This window comes from Empidonax traillii, unplaced genomic scaffold, assembly GCF_003031625.1.
Source record: "Empidonax traillii isolate 1590-97213 ecotype Southwest subspecies unplaced genomic scaffold, ASM303162v1 scaffold3:size4013460, whole genome shotgun sequence".
NCBI classification, from domain to species: Eukaryota; Metazoa; Chordata; class Aves; order Passeriformes; family Tyrannidae; genus Empidonax; species Empidonax traillii.
In genome coordinates this window covers 2,191,830-2,213,379 of record NW_020955196.1, presented here as the reverse complement: position 1 = coordinate 2,213,379, position 21,550 = coordinate 2,191,830, and the positions used below count along the sequence as shown (strand labels likewise).

Sequence of the window (21,550 nt, the reverse complement as noted above, 5' to 3'; positions counted from 1 at the left end):
GGGGGGAAAAAAAAAAAAAAAAAAAAGAGATAGGCAGCATGGCCACATCACCATAGAGCAATTTTACTCCCATGTTACTGCAGATATAATCTTGCTTCTTAAGTGCAAATTAAAAAGTATTTGCTAGAAACCATCATGACTTGGGCTCTGATAAATGACAGGTGATTCAGTTTCTTACAAATATTGACAAGTCTAAATTGTTACAGGTTTCCAAAGCAAGAACAAGTTTACGAACAGGAAGGGAATAAAACATTACCACTCTTAAAAAAAATGTGTCATTGCAAACTTCAAACGCTCTTCAAAAACATATCTAGAAAAGATTGTTTTCTGGGTATTTTTTAATTTCCTGGAGGTGAGGAGTGTCCATGCAAAACAATTTTGAGAAGAGCAGTGTTCCACCTGGGTACCAGCTAGCCCAAACTTCGTCCCACACAGCTCAGTAAAGTGCTCTCTTGTGCATCCTTTGAGGAAAAAAGTTCTCATTTAAAGTTTGGGAGGCCGAGGTTGCCAGCTGGGGAAGGCATAATCTCGGTCAATCCATGTTGAGGTCAGAGAAGGAGGAAGGAGCAAAGTTAACAGTACTCTGCCTTTCATCATGCACAGACAACAGGCTGCAAGGGAGGAGCAAGCAGATGCAGAGGTGGGTGTCAGATGAAACCCTGCCCCTGGGATGCCACGGGACTTAAATACATCCCTCATCAAGGGAAGCATTTAGTTCTCTTAAGATGAACACCAGCACTATTGCAGAGTCCCGAAGATTTCCTGTTTATACACCAGCTAACAGATCTCTACATACACAACAAGTGAAAATCACATATGCTTTCACTTTCTGCACTGATGGTTTTTCAACAGTTCCTTTGAAGGACAAAGGGGATGTAACATTCTTTTGCTGATTTAAAGAAAAAAAAAAGCATCTTGCCCTTGCATTTTTCATGTTGCACACTTACATTCTAGGGCAGACTGTTAGAGGTATTTACTGATAAAACAAGTAACCATCAGCTTAAAAGAGTAAAAATAACATTAACGGGGAAAAGAAATTAAGGCATTTTTTATTTTGGCCAGGAATGATGCATCCTACAGAGTAATCTTCATTTCCCCACTTGGTTTTCAGACCACTGCACTTTTTTGTTTTTGTTTTACATGGCACTTTGAAATTTACTTTTTACAACTTAATCAAGGTTTTCAAGTGTTTTCTTCAATACAAACGCCCTCTCTTGTAGCTCGGGTCTGCTATCTGACGCCATTGTGGACAATGAACGAATGAGGTGCTCCCTGCTTTCTGGTGTCAGGCTTTCCCACTGTTGAGTTTCTGTGTAGATAAAAACGGACATTGGACATGAACATCAGAACACCAAAAAACCCCAAAAGGTCATCTCTTTCCCCAGACAGGCTGAAACAGCAACTGCCTTAACCTTTCCCTGGCAGTCCATACTGCCCTTTCAGGAGAACGCAAATTCAACCGGACACTCGGGTGCACACACTGCTTCCTGCACAGGGAGTGTCTCTCACTTAGGCTAGGCTTCACTGTCTAAGCCTGTAACATGTGAATACAAAGGCCTAAAGAACCAAGCATTTCCCTTACAACTCCTTCATGAAAGAGGCATGTAAGAAGATTTGTAGAATAAAGGAAACACAAAATGCATAACAAAAATCCAAAGAAAAAATTTGCTACAGGACACCTACGACCTTGAGACCTGACCAGACCCATCCTCTGAAGTCAATTCCGCAAGGTTTAAATCCTACATAACAACGAGGAACTAAACTTGACACTGAAAGGGTAGAAAGGAACAAACAGAAGCTCCCTTCTCTATGGAGACTGAACATAACGCAGAATCTGACAAGACAGTCAGTTCTGTGTGCTCCCCATGGGATCCTCCTTGCTGAATTTTCCTCATCCAAGGAGTAACCAACAGTTCTTTTTTAGACCTTGACTTCAGTCCCAGTTATTTCAAGCCCTCCCCAACTCCCAAGTCCCAGCTGCCCCAGAATTGCCCAGTGCTGCAAGCAGAAGGTAAGGCCATCTCTCCATGGTTCCAGGCAATTCAACCAGCGGCCATTTTTACCCAACAGTGGCTCTTCAAGTGGCAAGCAAAAAAGTCTCACCTTGTAGTTTGGTGAGCAGCAGTTGTATCACAGATAAAGCTTCTGTTCTTATGGACGTGTAGCTTTTGTTTTCTAAGGGATTTAAAGAAAACAAACATGAAAGCCCACAACCACACTGAGAACCAAATGCACACTGTACAAAAAGCAGTCACCACTGTGGTCTCCAGACCACTTCTATTAGCACAATTCACTGAGCTCTCATTTGTGCTGTCAGTCTGCAGTGCTCCTCAGTTAGGTACATTTGAATGACAGAAAGTGAACAGCTGGAGGTTGACAAGTCAGCTAAACCTTGTGCATTGCCCCTGCTACTACACAGCTCCTGTTCCTTACACCTGGCACAGCTGCAGTGGGATCACAGACAACTGTGTGTAACAGACCATTCTGGGGAGTTGTACTGCTGTAGATCATAAAAATATTAACAAGTAGCATTAGGTGAGGGTATATAAACCCTACACGACCAAGCACAAGCTTGTCACAAGAAGTTATTTGCTCTCTGAGCTAAAATCTTATTAAGGTGAGTACCTTAATAATCTTCATTCCATGAGGATTGATATCTAAAAGAAAACTTTCTCCAAAGGAGTATCTGAATTGGTAGCTAGTGCTAAAGTGGGTGCTGCCTTCAGGCACAGCAGAAACAAGAGCCACATGCAGATATGTGAGCCAGGGCACTGTTACAGTCATAGGACAAGTGGGAACATAGGACAAAGTACTGAAGAGCCCCATGACTGTCAACATGCCACAGGTAGCACTTGTATCTGCATGGGCATCCAGCTCAGGGAGAGCACAAACTTCCTGAAAGCCTTGGAGCTTCATGCACTGGCTCTCTGAGAAAATTTGGGGTATCTCTTGGATACTTGGATACTATAATCTTGGATACATAATGCATATGTATCCAAGAAGCCTTGAACTGTAGAAGAGAAAAATATGTTTTTTTTAATATCAGGAATAGCTTGATTACGTGGGGCCCACCTTCTCCATGAAGAAAATTACTGTGTTTCTGATTTGCAGTTCTGAGAGGTTGCATAGCCTGCAGTCTGCCTCTCCCTCTCCTTTAAGAGCCCTCTTGCACCAGAGGAGTGCACTTCTCTGTGCACTGCACTCTGCACAGTACAGTCTCAAACAGTTACTGCAATATCACAGGAATCACAGTCCAGCACAAGGGAGGGAAAAATGTTACCTCTGACATCTTATGTTCATTGTATTTCCTCTACCAGCCAACCCCCCAGAGGACAAATGTATTAACAAGCAATTCATCAATCATAAACCAAGAGAAGTCAATTTACCTAAAGAATGGGTGATAGAGGAACAGGTTTCCAACAGTATTTCTGTCAAAGCCACAGGATCGGAGTGCTCCGCATCAAACAGCATTAGCCTGTCAAATGCAAACACAGTCAGGCACCCTGCACCACCGAGAAAGAAGTCTGTCCAACTTCTCCAAGAATCCAGTGTCATCCTCAAGTTCATTAAATAGTCTGAAGCAAACAGAAGACAAATCACTGAAGTGATTTGCAGAAAGAAGAATTACCCTTGAAAGTAGGCATTCATGGCTTGTAGCACTCCAAGCTGCACTTTCCACGTGCTGAGTTTCAGACGGTCACACATCAACTTGCAAAATTCTTGGCGATAGCAACCTACAGGAAAATAAGAATGTCGTTTTGTTACCACAGAGAAAGGCAGAAGGAAACACTTCCTAGTCTGTTTCCCAGGTGCTCCTCTCCAAGTGACATCAAGCTAGTTACTGCATACGACCAAGTCAACATCCTGTAACACGTGACCCTGACAATCTTCATATCAACTCACTTGTGCAAATGCTGGAAGATGAAACAGCTGCATTACACACTCTGCCATGCTAATAAAAGCAAAATTTTTCCCCTCCCAGATATTCCTAGTTCCTCCATCCTCCATCTTCATGTCTGCTTTGATTCAGACATAAATGGGAGCAGCAGAACTAGGCTGCTTTTCATCAGCTAAGCCACCTCAGGCATCCTGCAAGTCTGCAAACTCAGAACATTTTTGTGAAGTGAATTAAGGACAACAGTAAATGGAATTTCCCTGAGGATGGGCTACTCTGCAGGAAAGCTGTTGGGGCAACTTTCTCACGAATATCTTGCAAGCTGCAGGCAGCAAGATCCTGCATCTTCTCAAAAGCCTCCCCACTCCCCACATGATCTCCAGGTTCCTCCCTCCCTCCTGCTTTTCATTTTAAGAGGAAACAGTTTGCTCTGCACATCATTAGCTGACTTACGCTGTGTTTCTGGGCTCCTTGGCCAGGCTTTGCCCAGGGTCTCGAAGGCACAGATCAGGGACTCCATCTGCACCTCTTTCTCCCTCATGTCCTCATCCTCTTCATCATGCTTTGGGAAACCCGCACCCATGCTCTCCAGGGAGTTCTGGGGAGGACAAGGGGGAAGGTATGATTGACAGAAGGATAAAGGCAGGCTAGGCACACACTGCAGTGCAGCTCAGCCTTCCCCGGTGTCTGCACACACCAGTCCTTGTACCCAGCCTGTTCCTCCACACAGAGGGGACAGGCCACCAGGGCTCTGGCAGCTCAAGTGGCATCAGCAGCCTGTGGGAGTGCACCACAGGCTCTGTGCACCCACAGGCTCTGTGGCCTGGCATCCAAACATCTGCCTGTGCTGTACAAGCCCCACTCGCAGAGCTGCCAAGCTCTGATGATACTAAACAGAAGCATTCTACACAGCTTCCCAGGAGTCTCCTGCTCCTTGTAGAGCAGCCAGAAATTAACTTTTAATGCTGTATCAGGGCAGTGCTGGACACCACAGGGAGGACTGTCTAGATAACAGTTGTGGTAATTCAGCACAGGTATAACCCTCCAGGGCTCATCAACAATCTGGTATCAGCCCCACCAAAGACCTGGCTGAATGTGGGGTTTCCCTCACACCAGCAGCTTTCTGGGCAGAAGCCTGGCACATGGCCAGCATCAGCTGGACTGTCACCACTTGGGTGTTTTGATTTGATAGAGAAAGCTCAAGAAGCTGAATTGTCACCTTCTTTATCATGGGAAAGACGATTTCTGTAAGTTCCTGGAACCGGTCTTCCTTTGTTGCCTGCAGCACCTCAGCTGCACAGCGCAGCGCCACCAGCTTATACTTCAGGTTCTCTTTAAGACATTCTTTCAGGACAGCCTGGACAGTATCTTTGATGGTGGGCTGACCAGGCACTGACTTCTGCAGCTCTGCACTGAAATGCAAGGCACACAGGAACTATCAGACCCATGTTACTCTGTTCCCAAAAACGGTTTTTCCCAGATAGAAATTAATTCCTATGCCCAGGCACTCAATTGCCTACTAGCAGTTGTAACAGAAGTTACACTCTGGTGCTCTTCCTTGCTCTTTGTCTGTTCTGTTTTTCTTTCCTCTTTTCTCACAGGCTCCAAGGCACTTACCCCCTTCACTACACTTCTACCTCTTCCTCTCTCTTTCCGTTTAAGGTGTCCATCTTTACCCTTAGTCTCTTCTTTCCTCGTAGCAATTCTGGCCTCTCAACATCCTCTTCCTCCCTAAATCAAGCACTTACTTCTGCAGGTGTCTCTGAAGCACCACTTGCCCCTCCCAGCTTTCAGCAGTAACCCCACACATCGATATGCAAAGTGGACAGAGACTTCTCACGTGCTGAGAAGGAGATCAGAATGGCAATCACAAACTTTCCAGAGTCTCTTAGCACCCCATTAGGCAGTAACACTGTTACTCCTTTTTGAGATCTCAGAACCCGAGGGTACCACCTCATTCAAGACACTTACCTGCACGCAGAGACAACACTGGCAATGGCCTTTAACAGCTCCTCCTGCAATGAGTAAAACGGACACACAGTCAAATGGCAATCCTGCCACACAGGGGAAACCTTTGTACTCTGCTGCAACAGGCAGTGGGGAAATAGGCTTGTGACACCAATTGTGAGAAGCAATGTCTGTCTCCTCCTATTCCTGTTGTAGAGGCTGCAAAGGACTGCACTGAACTGGCAGCAGAAAGGGGCCTTGCAGTGCCTCTGAGCACATGCTAGTACCCCTCAAGGCTAGAATATGGTGCAGTGGAAGTAGTTTTAAGTGGTAACCCAGTTCCTAAAGCAATCTACTTATCTTCCCTGTCATTTGTGTTATCTGCTAAACGCAGGGCAAAAGAACTTACCTGTGCTGCTCTGCAGCACAGAACAGTATATTTCCTGGATTAAGGAACACATGCTACTGGGCTCACAGTGATCCATGAGCTGACACTTCCCTCTTACCTTCCCTGTCCAGGTTCTCCCTGGCAGGCCTTGCAGCAGTGCTGAGAGCACCATTCCCAAATGTGGTGGAACAAGGGAGCCTGTCTGTTTGGCAATTGATGCCATGGCAGCTGCTCCCTGGGCTTTCATCTTCCAGGACTGGGACTGCAGAGCCCTCTGGGCGATGGTTATCAACTCCTGCATATATAGTCTGATGCCACCTTGAGTACCTGCACATCAAATGGAGGAAAACTGTAATTTTGCAACAAAACAAAAAAATCTGATCTTATTAGGAAAAAAACCCAAAACTACAAACAACAAACCCTCACCCTCCATCTCCCTAAAAACAAAAACCAAACAACTAGTTCCAGATTTATTGGGGTTTTTGGCCATGAAACACATCAGAAAAGCCTACTTCAGGCAAAGGGGTGAAGAGTTCCTCCCAGGCTACTTGAAGACAGATTCACTTTCTAGGGAACACCAAAGAAAGTCTTTGCTGTGTATCCAGACACAGAGCTCAGCTCAGTCCTTCCATATAGCAAACACTAGACATTGTGTTAGCCTGTTTCTAAGGAACAGAATTTCTTTTTTCATTTTTTTCTCTCAAGAACAGGTCACTATAAAACCTTTTTGTAACTCCTGGTGACTGAGGGACGAGATCTGAAATCACATCACAGAAGCAGCCAGCCAAACAATTGTATCATGCATCCAGATCTTCCTCTACAGACAGAATAGCCCTTTTATAACATAGATTCATTCACTGAAGTTAAAACCATAGGTATAACCAGGCAGATCTCCAGCCACAGACACAGGCTCCGTAACTTCAGAGTGTGCCTCAGCCCTTAATGGCTAGCATCAAAATTTCCAAAGATGTCCAGTTATCTGTACCAGGATCAGGGCTATATTACAGTGGCATTCAGTGTCTCACAATCTTAAAATACTTCTTTCAACTCTGTCTGTCCATCCTTGTGATCAATGCCCTTGTAATTACTTTATATATAGCCAGAGAAGCTAATCTTCATCCAAGAATTTTCAGCAAGTAAGAAAGTGGAAAAAAATCTTCCAAAATCTTACTCCCAAAACTCTGTATTTCCAAAACGGAATTCCAGAAAGCATGATATTTCTGGCCCCATGTTTCCCAAAAACCTTTACTAATCTTAACACAACTTACCAGGTACATTTTCCTGCCAAACTTCAGTCCACAGAGTAGAATTCTCTTTATCTCCTTTCTCTTCTTCAGAAACCTCATGCATTCCAAGAAAAGCCAATGGCAGTACATGCTTGGCATGGTTCTTGAGTACATCTGGGCTGTAGCGTCCCATGGCATGTACAGTTAAAGCACAGCCTGTTCTGTAAACTGGCTCTGAAGGAGCAAAACAAGCCACATTATGACTGGGAAGCAGGGGTGTCCTTTTAACTGCTTGGTCTGCCTCTTGGGAAGCAGAGTAAGGCACAGTATGGTTACCAATGTGTAGGAATTATTCAGCCAAGCATGCACAATATAGAAGTGTTTCTTTACTAGCTTTTGCCATAACCAGGAACTTTTTCTGCTCTGTATTCTGTAACCGAACACTCCAAAAGCAACATACCTTCCTTTTCCATGTACCAACTGCTGAGTTTGTGCAGCAGCTTCTCAGTGCTACTGTCCCGGGAAGTCTGTAACAGGAAAGAGACTCAAATCACTCAAACACTTCAAAAAAAAACCCATCAGCAAAAAAGCAGGATAAACCACAAACCCAACCCCAACTCACCCGGACTAGATGCCCCATAGCAAAGGCAAAGGACTTCTGCACCACACTGTTGCGATCCGTCAGGCCACTAAGTAACGCGCTCATAAGTTTGCCTGTTGGAAGAGACTTTGCTTTCTCAAAAGTATCATGTTTTATTGCTGTGGCAAGAATTACAATAGCCTGCATTTCATTAGACTGTCTGAATTTATGTATTTTTTCCTCACTGCATGTTTGGGGGGCTATAGGTCTCTCTGGTCCTCATGTTTAAACCAGTGCTAGTGTTTAGCACACCCTGACTGATAACGTTCCTGACTATGAGCACCCCACCTGATCATGCTTTCAGCTTTTTTTCTATTTTGCAACAGGAAGGTGATCTTCTTTCTACTATCAAATCACAATAAATTGTAAAAAGGAGGCCCAATGATGCAAAGTCCCTGTTCATGGTGCTCCCATAGCTCAACTTGAAGGAACAAATGCTTACTGACAGTGCATCACTAACACGGGGCTTGTTAGTCTGCCCCCAGAGAGTTGAGAGAGATATTTCTGACTGTTCCTGCGGGATGTCAGTGAATTCCCTCAACTCCTTCCTCTGCCTCTTCCACCGTGGTGAGGTACTTAACACCCCCAGGACCTCAAACAAAAAGTCCTCAAGCAAAAAAAAGGTAACTTCAAACAGCTCTCTGAGAAAGATACACAGTAAAGGTCACTCATGTGATAAAATCAAGGGAGGAAATACAACAGCAACAAAAAGCACCCTGTAAAACCTGACACTGGAAACAAATCGTACCTGAATAAGGTGTTAAGTCTTGAGGGCACTGTGTGGTTAATGACACAATTACACTGGCACAGCCTCCCTGGATGATTGCAAAGGAAAACAAAGGTAAGATAAAATAGTATTAGCCCCTAGTTATTACTGTTAATACTTGCTGGAGTGCTACATGCACTTGTATGACCTGATCTAGACCCACTCAGCCTCTATCCTGATAAGCCAAGGGTTGATGCAGTAAAACAGTTTGTAAAAAATTAATGACAAGAATTGAATTAGAAAGTGAAAAAGGACCCACGCTCAAGACAGATGGTCCTGGAAGATTTACAATCAAGGACAACCTTCTGCACTCAAGTGTCACAGGAGCCATGTAGCCCAGGGGAGGTTAGGGCAGCACACCTTCAGGATAGTGATGTAGTGGGTTGGGACTCAGATGTAAAATGACACTTCATCTCCATTTGGAAATGAAGAAGGGAATACAGAGAAATATCAATGTAAATATGGTTCTTTTGACTATGTCTTTTAAAGTGACAGCTTGGTCTCATTCATACTGAACTATTAAAACCACAGACATACCTTTGTGCCAAGGCCTACTCCACTTTTGACCAGTTCACAAAGACGAGGAACCAGCTCACCCAGGACGGATACATCCAAATATTGCAAGCTCTAGAGAAAGGGAAGGGATGAGAAAGAGGGGAAAAAATGAAAAACAAGACAAAACAAAAAACCAAACCAAAACAAAAAAAAATACAAAAAAGAAAGGTAATGGTGGCAGACTTAAGCTGGTGTACTTCCAGCTGAGACTGCCTCAGCATTGATGGCTGGTCCTCAGCTGAATTGAGTTTGCTGCACAAGAAGATGCAGCCACCACAAAGTGGCTTCCACCATGCAGAGCTTCTCTTGTCCCACTTCTCTGCTGAGCTGACCCGGCTAAAATCATCATTTGCTGGGACTGATGTACTCCTGCACTCCAACCCTTCACAAAACTTGAAAGTAACATCTAGCAAGAACTCCTTTTGGAGAGAGAAAGAGATGCAGAGGTGTGCCTATCTCAGGACAATTTTCCCAACTGTCTGAAACCAGAAAGCAGTAATGTATCCAAACTAGACAATGAAATGAAACCAGCCAAGACAGTTTTTAAACAGACCAAGACAAACAAGTGGTATAAGTGACATAAAGGTATAAAGAAAGATATTATTGGTATAAATTCTAACCTGCTATACTTAAAATGCCACTGGGCGAAATAGAAAGCCTCATGTTACCAGCACACTGTCTGCAGAGAGGAGATCTGATCTCTAGCAAATTCGAGGATCACATACTAAATGAAGGTAACTCTTTCTGAGCCTCAGAAGTCAGATAGCTGTTACTGCCCCCTTTGGTACTGGTAAGGTGAAGGGAATACTCTGTATAATCTTCAGCCAGCCCCAGAATACAGAGAAGGTTGCTCATAAGCCAGGGTGTCTTCATACTACTCCAGAGAAGCCATTACTACCTCTCCTCTCCCCTAAGAAATCCCAATTGATAATCAGGGCACCACAACCGTCCCTTGAGGGCTGGTAGAGGAAAGGCATGTCCTGGAGGAGGGACAGCAGCAGCTGCTGCAGCCTGTGGTGTGGCCCTGAGTACATTTTTACATGGAGCTTTTCATTCCCAATCACTTTGCACACTATTTTTAGAATGTGTTTCACCTGACACCAAACCTCAGCTCTACATACTGTTTTGTACAGGAGGGATTGCTGTTGTTATTTTTCCATAAGGAGAAAAAATAAAGAACAGCTCTGTTGGCTATGCTTCTCCTAAAACTTGCTCAGCAATCCCTTACCTGCCCACACGCCCCTGGCTGCGTGCACTGCCCAAGCAGAAAAGAGGGATCTTTTCTTTGGGAAGGGGCAGGTTCTTAGAGAGGGCAGGTTGTTCTACCACGACAGATCTTCCAGCACAGTATTTGGGCATCAGCAACTTCTCCTCCAGCAGCAGGAAACTACAGTGACAAACACCAGCAGCTGACTGTGTGTTCAGTGATATCGGCACTTTTGCTAAATATCTCCACCACCAAAGCACCGCCAAGGCCCAGGTAGGGATATCCAAGGCACCACAAGGCAATGGCAGGACATTCTTAAGCATTTGTGGCTTAAGAACGATGACAATCATCAGTTGGAGGCCCAGGTGAGAAGCTGGTTGTGGAACAGTGGGCCAGAGATGAAGATAATTGTTAGCTAGCATAATCCAGAACAAGCTGAGCCCCCATCCAAAGAGCAATTGAAGGATGCCCTCTTCATCAAAGTATGCAGATCTTCTGGTGGAAAAACAATCCATTCAACTCTAAATGGAGCCAAGGTTACTCACAACAGATCTAAAGAGCAAGCACTGGTGACGGGATGAGAAGTCAGTACATGAAAAAGGAAGTGGACAGCCACATGGAGATGTGATAATAAAATGAACTGAACCCTGTGGAGGTATTCTGTAAAGCTCCCATTTAAATTCCTACTCTTCTCCTACAACATATTTTACACTGGAATCTTTCTGAAACAAGAACTTACCATGTTAATGGTTTCCATCATGGGAGATGACTTGACAGCACTAAGTCTGGCACTATCCATTGCAGTCTAAAAAACAAAAAAACCAAAACAAACAAAAACCAGGAAAAACCCCCAAACAAACACAAGTGTAAATTTAACATGAAAATAGTGGAAAGGGCAACATCAGCTGTAACTCGCTACCTCACACCATTTCAGATGCATACAGACAGAAAGCAATTATACCTACAGTCTGTGAATGTTTCCCTTTCAGAGGAAGATGGATGTTCTACTTGGAGCACAGGAACTAAAACATGCAGTCCTGACATCACATGAATGGGGAAAAAACCAAAGGATGGAAGGAAAGATGGAGAGAGGGGGAAAAAAATCCCACTCTGAACTACTGTTCACTTTCTTCTCATTTCCAAAGAGCTTTTCCCTCTTTGCAATGAAATTAGCTAAATTTGCTTCTGAACAGTGGGTTTCCACCACTTTCCCAGAAGACTGCTATTTTTTAATATGGTTCTTTGAGAAAGATTAAAGGACATTGTGCTGACAACATCCACCTCCAGCACACTTTGCTATGGCACACCTTCTAATTTAAGTTATAAGAAGTACTGAAGTTAATCCCTTGGGAAAAATAGCAGTGACACTTAGTAAGAGTTTTTACAGATTGTTTTTCACTTTCTAAAATGTGTAGTGGTCTAGGGAATTAAAAACAAAAAAAAAATCACAATCCTTCAAAAAATCTCCCACATTTGTCCAGTCATATTCCAATGATCAATTTTAGTAATTCAATAGCTATTTCTCTTTGCATCTTTGAACACCTCCCAAACAAACCTGCTATTTTTCTGTTTACTTAATGAAGCTTAAATCTTTGTTATATCTGTTCTGTTGATACTTTCTCATTATAGCTGCACTTACTTTCTCTTGATCAGTTGCAGAAAAACTCAAATAATTGAGGACTTGAGGCTCCAGCACACTCAAGGATTCCAGCAGGGCTGGGATAAGTTTTGGTGCATGAGGTTTCAGCATAGACCCAGCACTTTTACTGATCTTCACAAGAGTGTTAATGCTGGAGAAAAGATTAAAGGGAAGGTCAAAAGAGAAACACACAGACTGAATTAAAAACCTGTTCTACTGTAATTCAGATACAACAATATAAATCTACCTGTAAATAAAAGTATGTGTATTTTTCTGCTTAAGCCAAGTCATACCCTAGCCCTGAACTTCCAACTGATGTTATGTTATGGTTTGATCAGAGATTGTGATACCCTGACCAAAGTAAACAAAGAGACGGTACTGCAGACAGATGTACAAAAAAAAAAACCACATTCCTATGTTTTAAAGAAGTGCTGAGCAAAGTCACCCAGAGACATCCATTATTTCTGTCCAAGAAAAAATAAGTTCCAATGATCTATTCAAATACCATTTGTCAGTGCAGACAGACCACATCTCTCATGCTGCATTTTTACAAAGGGTTTTCATATATTCAAAAGGCATGAAAAAAACCTCAAGAAATATTTACTATCATTTGTTAGGAGCTTTCCAACCTTCCTAGCAATTATTTTTCCAAAGACCAGCTAGCTACACTCCAAGTCTGAGCTACGCTCCAGTTTTTCTGTCCTTCAAGCAAATGAAGGAATAAACAGGGTTACAAATTGATAAACATATAAAGTCCCTACACATCAAGGGGCACTGAACTATCACAAGACATAAAATGTATTTGAACAGCATGACCAAATTCGGTCACATCTGGGACATGAACTGTCAATACTCACAACCAGTTGTGAAATCAGACCTGGCTGTTTGAAGAACTACCACAGGATTTTTTGTTTGCACGCAGGACAGATATGCGAGTCCCAAAGGACAGCTTTAGCACAGCACACGGCTTGCAGATCAGTTCTCTTGGGAAAAGAGAACTTCCTGCTGGGAACTGAACCTGGATATTTGAAGAGAGGCCGGACACTCTCAAAGACAGGTAGAGTTCTCAGAGCTGCTACTTAAACTCAGATAGAAACTACTCAGCAGGAAAGCTCTTTCAGGAAACAACTTGTCACTTCAAACACAAAGAACATTCTGCAACTCAGGTGAGTAAGTTGGGTCTCTTTGGGACAAATCATGACAACTCCCGGTAAACTTATATGATGCAAAACTAACCTGAGAGATCGGACTTCAGCAACTGTGCTTACTATGCCTTTGTCTAGGAGGCAAGGAAGCAACACAGCTATCGTCTTCTGACCTGCTGCTCCTTTGGAGGGATCACACATTTTCACGCAGACCTGGGGACAGGTGAGAATCAGTACTGCAAACATGTACAAACCTCCCCCTCAGATACATTAAAGCACTTCCTCCTTCAGTCAGAAGGCAACAGCAAATAGAGGAACTGCTGACAGACAAACCCAGGCTGTTACACCTTCATTCTCCTCTCCAAAAGGTACTTAAACCCTAAGACACATCCTTAAAACAGGTTTCAACTACAGTCAGCTTCCAGAAAAGGCAAATTAAGAGCCTAACAGGTCTTGACCTGAGTCTGGACGAAGAGATGAATCAAATGACCTCTCAGCTGAGGGACAGCCTATCTCAGCCACAGGGATTCAACCATTGCACAGGGCAGAGCAGCAACTCCCACATTAGAACAGATTCTTCAATCACAACATTTTGTGATAACATCTTGGGCCCAAATCCTCACTTGTAGCATTAAGATGTTATGCACTGCGAAGGTTGGGATGACAATATGACTTTTTACAGGACTACCAAGCAAAATATTAAATGACATGTGTACTACACCCAATAAATCTTGTCAGTAATAGCACCAGTGAAGAATACAGTTCATTACTGTTTCATATCACTGAGGTTCTACTAGGCTTGGTCAACTAGATGAGTCAGCCCAGGTCAACTGCTGAAGTTACAAGAAATCCCACCCCTAAATGAGGGAAAAATGGCATCAGAGATTAAAAAAAAACAGTTAATTTTATCCTTCCTTTGCTTGTACAGAACTTAACATCACGTTATCCACAAGCAACAGGACTTCACCAGCATTAACAAAAGTACAGGACATTATGTGGTGATGCTTATCTAGGGGGCTATTCGGTTTTTCACAACTGCACCTTACACTAGAGACCTTTTCAAGACAACAGACTATGGTAAACGTCACTCCTGCAGATACGACAGCGAACAATTACCTGACATCATAACCATACATGTCTACCTACGTGTACATGATGAAACAAGAGTTTTACCTTGCTCAAAGTTTTTAGGGCTAGTTCTGCTGCCTTTCGCACAGTCTCCTAGAAGAGAAGTCAACAATCACTGTTGCTACTTTTATTCTTTTACAGAATGATTCATATTAATTGATAAGTATAACACTAGTACTGACACAGCTATCTTCATGGCCAATACTTAATATAACAACTTTGAAAGAAATTTTGGCTTTAGTCCATCTGAATATCTGATACAATTAATACATTAACACAGATCAAACCTGGAAGGACCCCATACACACAAGTTATACACAAGCAGCCAAAATAAATGTTTCTATATTCAATAGTCAAGGAAATACTCAGGAACTGTTGTATATCCAGGAAAAATCCTGAATCACCAAGAATAAGCACAGCAGGAAAAAACCCCAATATTTCAAAATACAGAATTTCCAAGGTGGTATGGAAATTTTAATTGCAAGGAACCTGAATTTCTTCTGCTTAACACTCAACACTCCCACTGGCTTCAAGCTGACTTGTCAGAGAATCTCTCTTTAAACATCTCAGAGCTGGATCACTGTACTGCTTTTTGTTGAAGACTCCTGTTCAATTCTCAGTTCCCTTACCTTAATGTCATCTTGCACTCTGAACAGGATTTCCCAGATCTCTGGAAGCTTGTCTATAATGTCATCCAAAGGTCTTCCTCTTAATAAGTCATTTAGTGCCAGACAGCTGCAAACAAGGAATTTAGTTTCTTTCACACCGTGTACTTACTTGATATAGGTATATACAGAGCTATGATTATAAATACAAGTAAATGGTTAAAAAAAATCTGACAACTGTTTCACAGTCTTTATTTTCCTCAAACCCTAAACCTACTCTATCATAAGATCACCTTTAGCAGAGAAAAAATGTTCAGTCATTCAGGTAAAACCTAAAACCACTGACAGCAAATGAGAAAGACTGCTGTGATGAAAACTGCTATTGAAAACATTCCGGTTACAAAATTGTTTTAGATTTCTTTTCTGTAAATACAGGATAAGAAGAAATCAAAATGGTATAAAGTCTGGAATTGAAATTAAAATGAAAGATTTCAACAGAGTATCACCACAAACCATTAAAAACAAAAAGTAGCTTATTAAAAATGGCATCCTGCCACCAAGTACGCAATTGTCATATTGACAATTCTAAAGGAAAGCAATATTTCAGGACTAAGGATAGGCAATAAATTTTTGACCAGAAAACTCATTCTTCAGAGAACACTGCTTAGTATCAAGCTACATGCAATAAAAGATTTTAGGCTCAATTACACAAATAGCTTCAAGATTGTATCATACTTCAAGGGTGGGCTACAAGGCTGGCCTTTATCTTGATGAACGGACGTGTCCTCTTTCCCCTCTCAACTTCTGCAGGCTAACAAGTTTATGGTGAAGAGAAAAAACCGGGGTTCAAAGACAAATCTAATACTTTTTCTAGCAATACCTGGATTCTCTGATCCTCCACAGACTGCTTGTTAGGTTACTGATCAAATCCTCAAGAATTTCCTTCATGTACTTATCAACCTATTATTAAAAAAGGGAAAAATAATGAAATAAGCACAGGTTATGCATCTTTGTCCTATAGTCAATAACAAGAGAGTCCTTTTTGATAATAAAACCTACTTTCAGCCACATCAGATGAAGTAATTCTTGCCAGAGCTGTGCAAACTTACTCTGACTGTGCTTTAGACATGTCTTTCTCTGCATTGCTTGCTTAACGAGTCTCTCAAGGTCTTTAACAACTGCACTGTTAAAATGCAACACCAAACATGTATTTACATGAGAAGCAATTTTGCTTTGATGAGGGACCCAATTCCAGGCCTTGCAGAACCTGGCCAAGAGCATCTTAAGAAAATCACTTATTCCTGAAATATGTCTGGGAGGAGTTCTCCTCAAACTGATGGAACAGCATCCTTCAATGGGCTTCCTCCCACTTAAAAATGGAGAACTATATTTAGATGCTCTTGTTTAGGAAGGCATCCTAGGCCATAAGGATTCATGAAGAGCTTATCATAAGCAAAATCAAAGCAATATCGAAGTGCGGAAAGACCCCATTTTAAGCAAACCATAAATTTTAAAACTTGCACAAACAAGGTCTGCGTTATTGTTTCACATACATATAAGAGGCAGTGCAAAACCTCTGTGCACCCCCTAGCTCATCCATGGATTCACTCACCTCTTTCTCCATAGGGCAGGACCTTACCCCTTTCTGCACAAGATCCAGCTGTCCCAAGAGGATCGCTGACACACTGCTGGCTGGCAGCAAACCTACCATTCCCCACTATATTGTTCACTCACCATAGACTTGTCGGTGACCAAGGCATTCCAAATGCTGGTCATCGCCTGTCGAATGCCCAAGTTGGGGTCAAACTGGTAGCGGTAGAGCCGGGGAAGAAGTTGAGGCAAAAAGGGAGCCAGCTGCTCTCCAGCCTTGGCAGCTATCACATTGAAACCAAAAGCTGCTCCCTGAAATGACGACAAAGGAGTATTTGTTAGACCACTCTGCTCACTCTCTCACTTACTGCTCCTGGGCACACCACAGTCAGGGGCAAAGCTGACTGACATGGAGTAGATTTAGACCAAATCAAAAGGACTAGAATGGTACTAGAACTGGCCCGTCCTCAGGGCTACAGTACCACAGTGATCTCAAGCATACCGTCAAAATCAGCAGACAACATATTACTTTAAAACTTCCTTCTCTCCAATCTGTATTTCAAGACACCTATCTCATTTGCAAAAGTGGTACTGGTGAATTAAAACTATGAAGATTTAAATATGCTCTTCCAAAAGAGATTCTTTCTCGGCAAAACTGGTGAAGGTGGGCCACTGCTTGCCTAAAACTCTGCTGCATTTATAAGAATTAGAATAACACAGGAATGGAAAAACTACAAATAAAACAATTCCACTTTAGCTTCAGAACCTCAAATTTCTGAGGATTATAATTTTTCACCTGTCCATATTTACTTTAAACTCAAGTATTCTTCCATAATCTCGTTTCTCCAACTGCCACTTCCACTGTCAATTCTAATACAGTGGAACTGATGTTTTCCCGTGAAATCCCATGGGATTTTGCCAAATAGCCCAAGAAGAAATTACTCAATGCAGGCAGTGCAGTGACGCCCTTTAATAACTTATGTTTCCTGACTTGCAGTGTCAAAAGCTGCCACTCAAAACCGCACACTGGGGATTTCGCAGAACAGGATGTGCTGTCTGGGTTAGTCTACTCAAGCAAGAGCAATAAAGACACACTCTCAGTTATGACCCCTGCTGTGGAGAGCAAGAAGTTGTGGAAAGTACAAGGAAAAGGGAGGCACCACCTGCAAGGCCCTGAACAGTATGCTCTGCCCAGTTCTTGTGGGGCTTATAGCACAGACTTTCAGATGCTCCCTTCAGTGATTCTGCAAATCCTTCAAATGCCAGAGCTCAGCATACACTTGCTGAGTGAATTTTCTGGACTCATTCTGGCTGGTGAAATTCCACACGGGTCAGGAAACTAACTATGCTCCCATGCTTCTGAAGTCCTAGTGCAAAGACAGGGAAGTCTTGGGAGACGTGCTAACTTGCCAAACTCTGGATGAAAACTAGGGCTTGTTTTTTGCACTAAGTGGTGTTGCCAGAGACTCAAAAACTTAGGTAGCAAGCATGGAAGAGCACAAAAGGTGTAGTATAGCAGAGGCAGCTACACAAGTCTTCTGCATGCAAGCACACAAAAGGTGCTCTGCCTGCTCCCAGAGACAGAACAAGTTCTTCCATTCTTCTATAAAGCCAGTGCAAAGAGTCCCATGTTAAAGCTCTGAATAGCATAATAAAATCTTCCAATTTATGATGCTTCTTTTTTCAGCAGAAAGTGGATCCAACAATATCTTGGCTTTGTTTAAGGTCCCAGTAGCTTTAAAATATCAAAACTTCAGTTAAAAAAGGATACTTTCAACAACAGTGCTTTGTAGCAACCTATTGCTGATTACTTTTTGTTCTTCCTCTTTGGATAACCAAGGTCACTTTTCTCTGGCATTCGAAAATTCATGCAGTTTTGAAAACATTATCACTGTTTGAACACCCTAAGACCTGTCTTCTAAGAACATTCAAAAAACAAAAGGAAAGGATCCAGTTGATTCAGAGAGGAACAGAGGATTACATGAACGTAGGATTACTCTGATACCAATGTTTTGTAAGGATTTCAAGTAACCCTAATTTTTTTTCTCAGGCTGGCAAACTTGCCTTTGTCCTGACACCAAAGAGTCAACACCTTCCCCATGCAGTTATCCATAGAACATGGAAGCAAAGCCAGAGAAATGCAATTGCTGATTCCAGGGTTCACAGTGGGAATGGAAGTTGTACGAAAGCAAAGAATTACCTTGCGAGAATTCCACATGGCATGATGGTTGGCCAGGTTCATGAATTTGTACACCAGGTCAGGCTGATTAAGATCACTAGCCAGCGAACAAAGCTCCTTGTAGGTAGAAAGACCTTGACTTTAAAAAGCAGAAGGGAAGTCAGTGTGACTATTTTTAGCTACAGAAATACTGCAATACCTAATACCTTAGAGAACAAGAAGAAACAAAAAGCTCAGGAAGCAGATTTATAAGCAAAGGAATACTGTTTCAAGCACTGTGTGTCAAGACTGTCAGTAAACTTACCCATCTGGGGTTTTGCTCAGACCACCCTGAAACACCACGGTTTCTCCAGTCATCTCATGTTTGGCTCTGATAGAAAAGAGGTCCAGTATTAGCTTTACCAAACTCTACCCTTGAGTAGACTGCACACTACAGAACAAGTAATTTGTTTTTCTTTATTAACTCAGTAACTTGACATTCTTTCAGTTCCAATACCACAAAAAAAACACACAGTTGTGCAAAACCACACACATTGCAAGGCATCTCATTAACCTGTGTCACCTGTAATGTTAAGGAGAGTTGCAACAAGTGAGAGTTTTGCCGTGCAGTCAGAAGGTAGAAAGTCAAAACACTGAATGTTGGATTTTTTCTGTTCAGACAGCCATATAATGGACTGCAAATCTCTATTTCAAAATATAAAAGTACCACTCCCATTCATCTAGTTTCTTCCCATTTACCACCAATAAATCTCTACACTACCAGCCTAGGTTTTTATCATTCACAGTGGCCAAACCCACACCAGGTTATGGCAGGGGTAGGTTGTTAAAGAGCTTTTCCAGCACTGACCAACATACAGAACTCATTGCTAGTGATTAAGACCAGCATTTTCCCCACTAAAGCTGACAAGTGACCATTAACAACACTTTCGCAGAAAATGATGCATTTCAGGCACAAGCAAGTCCCCCTTCTGCAACATTCACGATGCGCAGAGTTGCTGCAAGTAGTCATTGCTCTTTGCAGTTACACAATGCAGCAATAAGAAAATTTAATCAAACCCGAACTGATCTGAACTGCTTGAATCAAGACTGAAACATTATTCTGAAGTTTTATGGAAAGGAACAAAACCAGAACAACTTCAGTCACAAAAAACTCTTAATAGGCTGAATTAAGAAATGTCCCAATTTGACTCTCTGGGAATGGATATTGGCTTGCCCTTGGTGACAAAACATCTCTTTCCACAAAAAAGAAATGCTTTTGTTCCCCCAAGACATATAGCTCAGAGTACTCTCGCACAGTGTTCTGAGTTCACTGTACCTTTTCCCAGTCATAAGGGTATCAACAAGAGTAGTGACCAGCTCTTGCTGATCCTGTTCACTTCCTAGTTCATATATCAGCCCAAGACCTTTTGAAGCAACATCTTGACTAAGCTCTGCAAGAGATTTTATAAAATAAAATTAAAGATAAGCATTTAACTAAGCATCACACAAATTTCAAAAAACAAGATTCAACCAAAATCAAGATGTAGCAAATGCAGTTCTGTACCGCAGTTCACAGCTCTCCATTTTAGAGCAGATCTAGTCTGTCAGGACACAAACTTTGCATTCTGAAGCAGCAATTGCTTCTGAAGGCATAAACCCCATGAAGTTAGGTGACACAAATACTGTTACTGCAGGTTTTGACACAGAGTTCCAAGAGCCATAGTATTCTGACACACTTCTGGCACTTGAAGTCCAGCAATATTAATGGTAACACTCTCTTTCACTTTGGTGAGGTCTCAGTGTTCCTGGCAATTCAAAACTCTGTGATACACATTCTGCTGCCCAAAGCAGAGCAGAAGTAGCACCACTGAATAATTTTTGTTATTACAATCTGGAGGGACAAATGCAGAGAAATATTTGTGCTTGTTTACCAAAACACACAAAAAAGTTGTGCTTCTTATCTCTGCATGTGGTGCCTAGAAAAGAAATCATCCCTATTAACATCAGAAATGGGACTTTTCTACAGTCATCTTTCAATGCTGACTGATAGAGAAGGTGTAGTTGACTTTTTGCCTGTTCAAAGATTCCCCCTATTCTGTTAAAAGCCCATCAAAAGACACAACTGTTAAAATGTGATAGTACTTACCATCACTATCTGACAGAATTGAAACAAATGCACTTTGAATATCCTTGAGATGAGACTGTAAGAAGAGAAAAGGGTCATTATTTTGGATCCTTTGTCTGGTCTCCAGGCAAGGCACTAACAGATAAACAGAGGCTACTCTATCAATGGAGCTGTTTATTTGACCTACACCTACAACAAGAACTGCCCTTCTTTCCTGACCAGTAAGTAGCAGCCTGGCTGACACTCACTGAAGATAACAGTTAACTGTCCAGCACCCTTTTTATAAGCTACCATGACATTAGGAAGCCATATTTTATTTTCCTTGCCTCATACCTGGCAGCAGCACATCACAAATCTGCCTTGCAGCCAGATGGGGCTTTCTTCACCCCCAGACTAGTGAGTTTTGCCAACCCTCACAAGGTGCACTGTTTAGATGAGTGTAACACACAGAAGCTTTTACATGTAACAGCTTACATCTGCAAAGCACCTACTGACCCAAAGCTCTTTATCATTACCTGGAAAGCACAAAATTGTTA

General features: G+C 42.3%; 1 protein-coding gene across 2 annotated transcripts in view; it reads right to left on the bottom strand.

Annotated features, from left to right (window-relative positions):
* ECPAS (Ecm29 proteasome adaptor and scaffold) overlaps positions 1-21,550 on the bottom strand; it is a 59,057-nt gene continuing 37,507 nt past the window's right edge. The window contains exons 26-49 of one of the 2 annotated variants that reach the window (XM_027910261.1): positions 21,036-21,090; positions 20,226-20,340; positions 19,215-19,280; positions 18,932-19,049; positions 16,876-17,043; positions 16,022-16,101; positions 15,166-15,271; positions 14,582-14,629; positions 13,500-13,621; positions 12,264-12,414; positions 11,364-11,429; positions 9,400-9,489; positions 8,845-8,911; positions 8,079-8,170; positions 7,917-7,983; positions 7,499-7,690; positions 6,349-6,557; positions 5,867-5,910; positions 5,115-5,307; positions 4,349-4,493; positions 3,629-3,734; positions 3,387-3,475; positions 2,104-2,175; positions 1-1,309 (exon numbers count right to left, since the gene is read on the bottom strand). In XM_027910261.1, coding sequence (XP_027766062.1) covers positions 1,170-1,309; positions 2,104-2,175; positions 3,387-3,475; positions 3,629-3,734; positions 4,349-4,493; positions 5,115-5,307; positions 5,867-5,910; positions 6,349-6,557; positions 7,499-7,690; positions 7,917-7,983; positions 8,079-8,170; positions 8,845-8,911; positions 9,400-9,489; positions 11,364-11,429; positions 12,264-12,414; positions 13,500-13,621; positions 14,582-14,629; positions 15,166-15,271; positions 16,022-16,101; positions 16,876-17,043; positions 18,932-19,049; positions 19,215-19,280; positions 20,226-20,340; positions 21,036-21,090 — 2,601 coding nt within the window. In that variant the 3' untranslated portion in view covers positions 1-1,169. The remainder of the gene's footprint in view (positions 1,310-2,103; positions 2,176-3,386; positions 3,476-3,628; positions 3,735-4,348; positions 4,494-5,114; positions 5,308-5,866; positions 5,911-6,348; positions 6,558-7,498; positions 7,691-7,916; positions 7,984-8,078; positions 8,171-8,844; positions 8,912-9,399; positions 9,490-11,363; positions 11,430-12,263; positions 12,415-13,499; positions 13,622-14,581; positions 14,630-15,165; positions 15,272-16,021; positions 16,102-16,875; positions 17,044-18,931; positions 19,050-19,214; positions 19,281-20,225; positions 20,341-21,035; positions 21,091-21,550) is intronic. The other variant, XM_027910322.1, reaches the window with a different exon arrangement.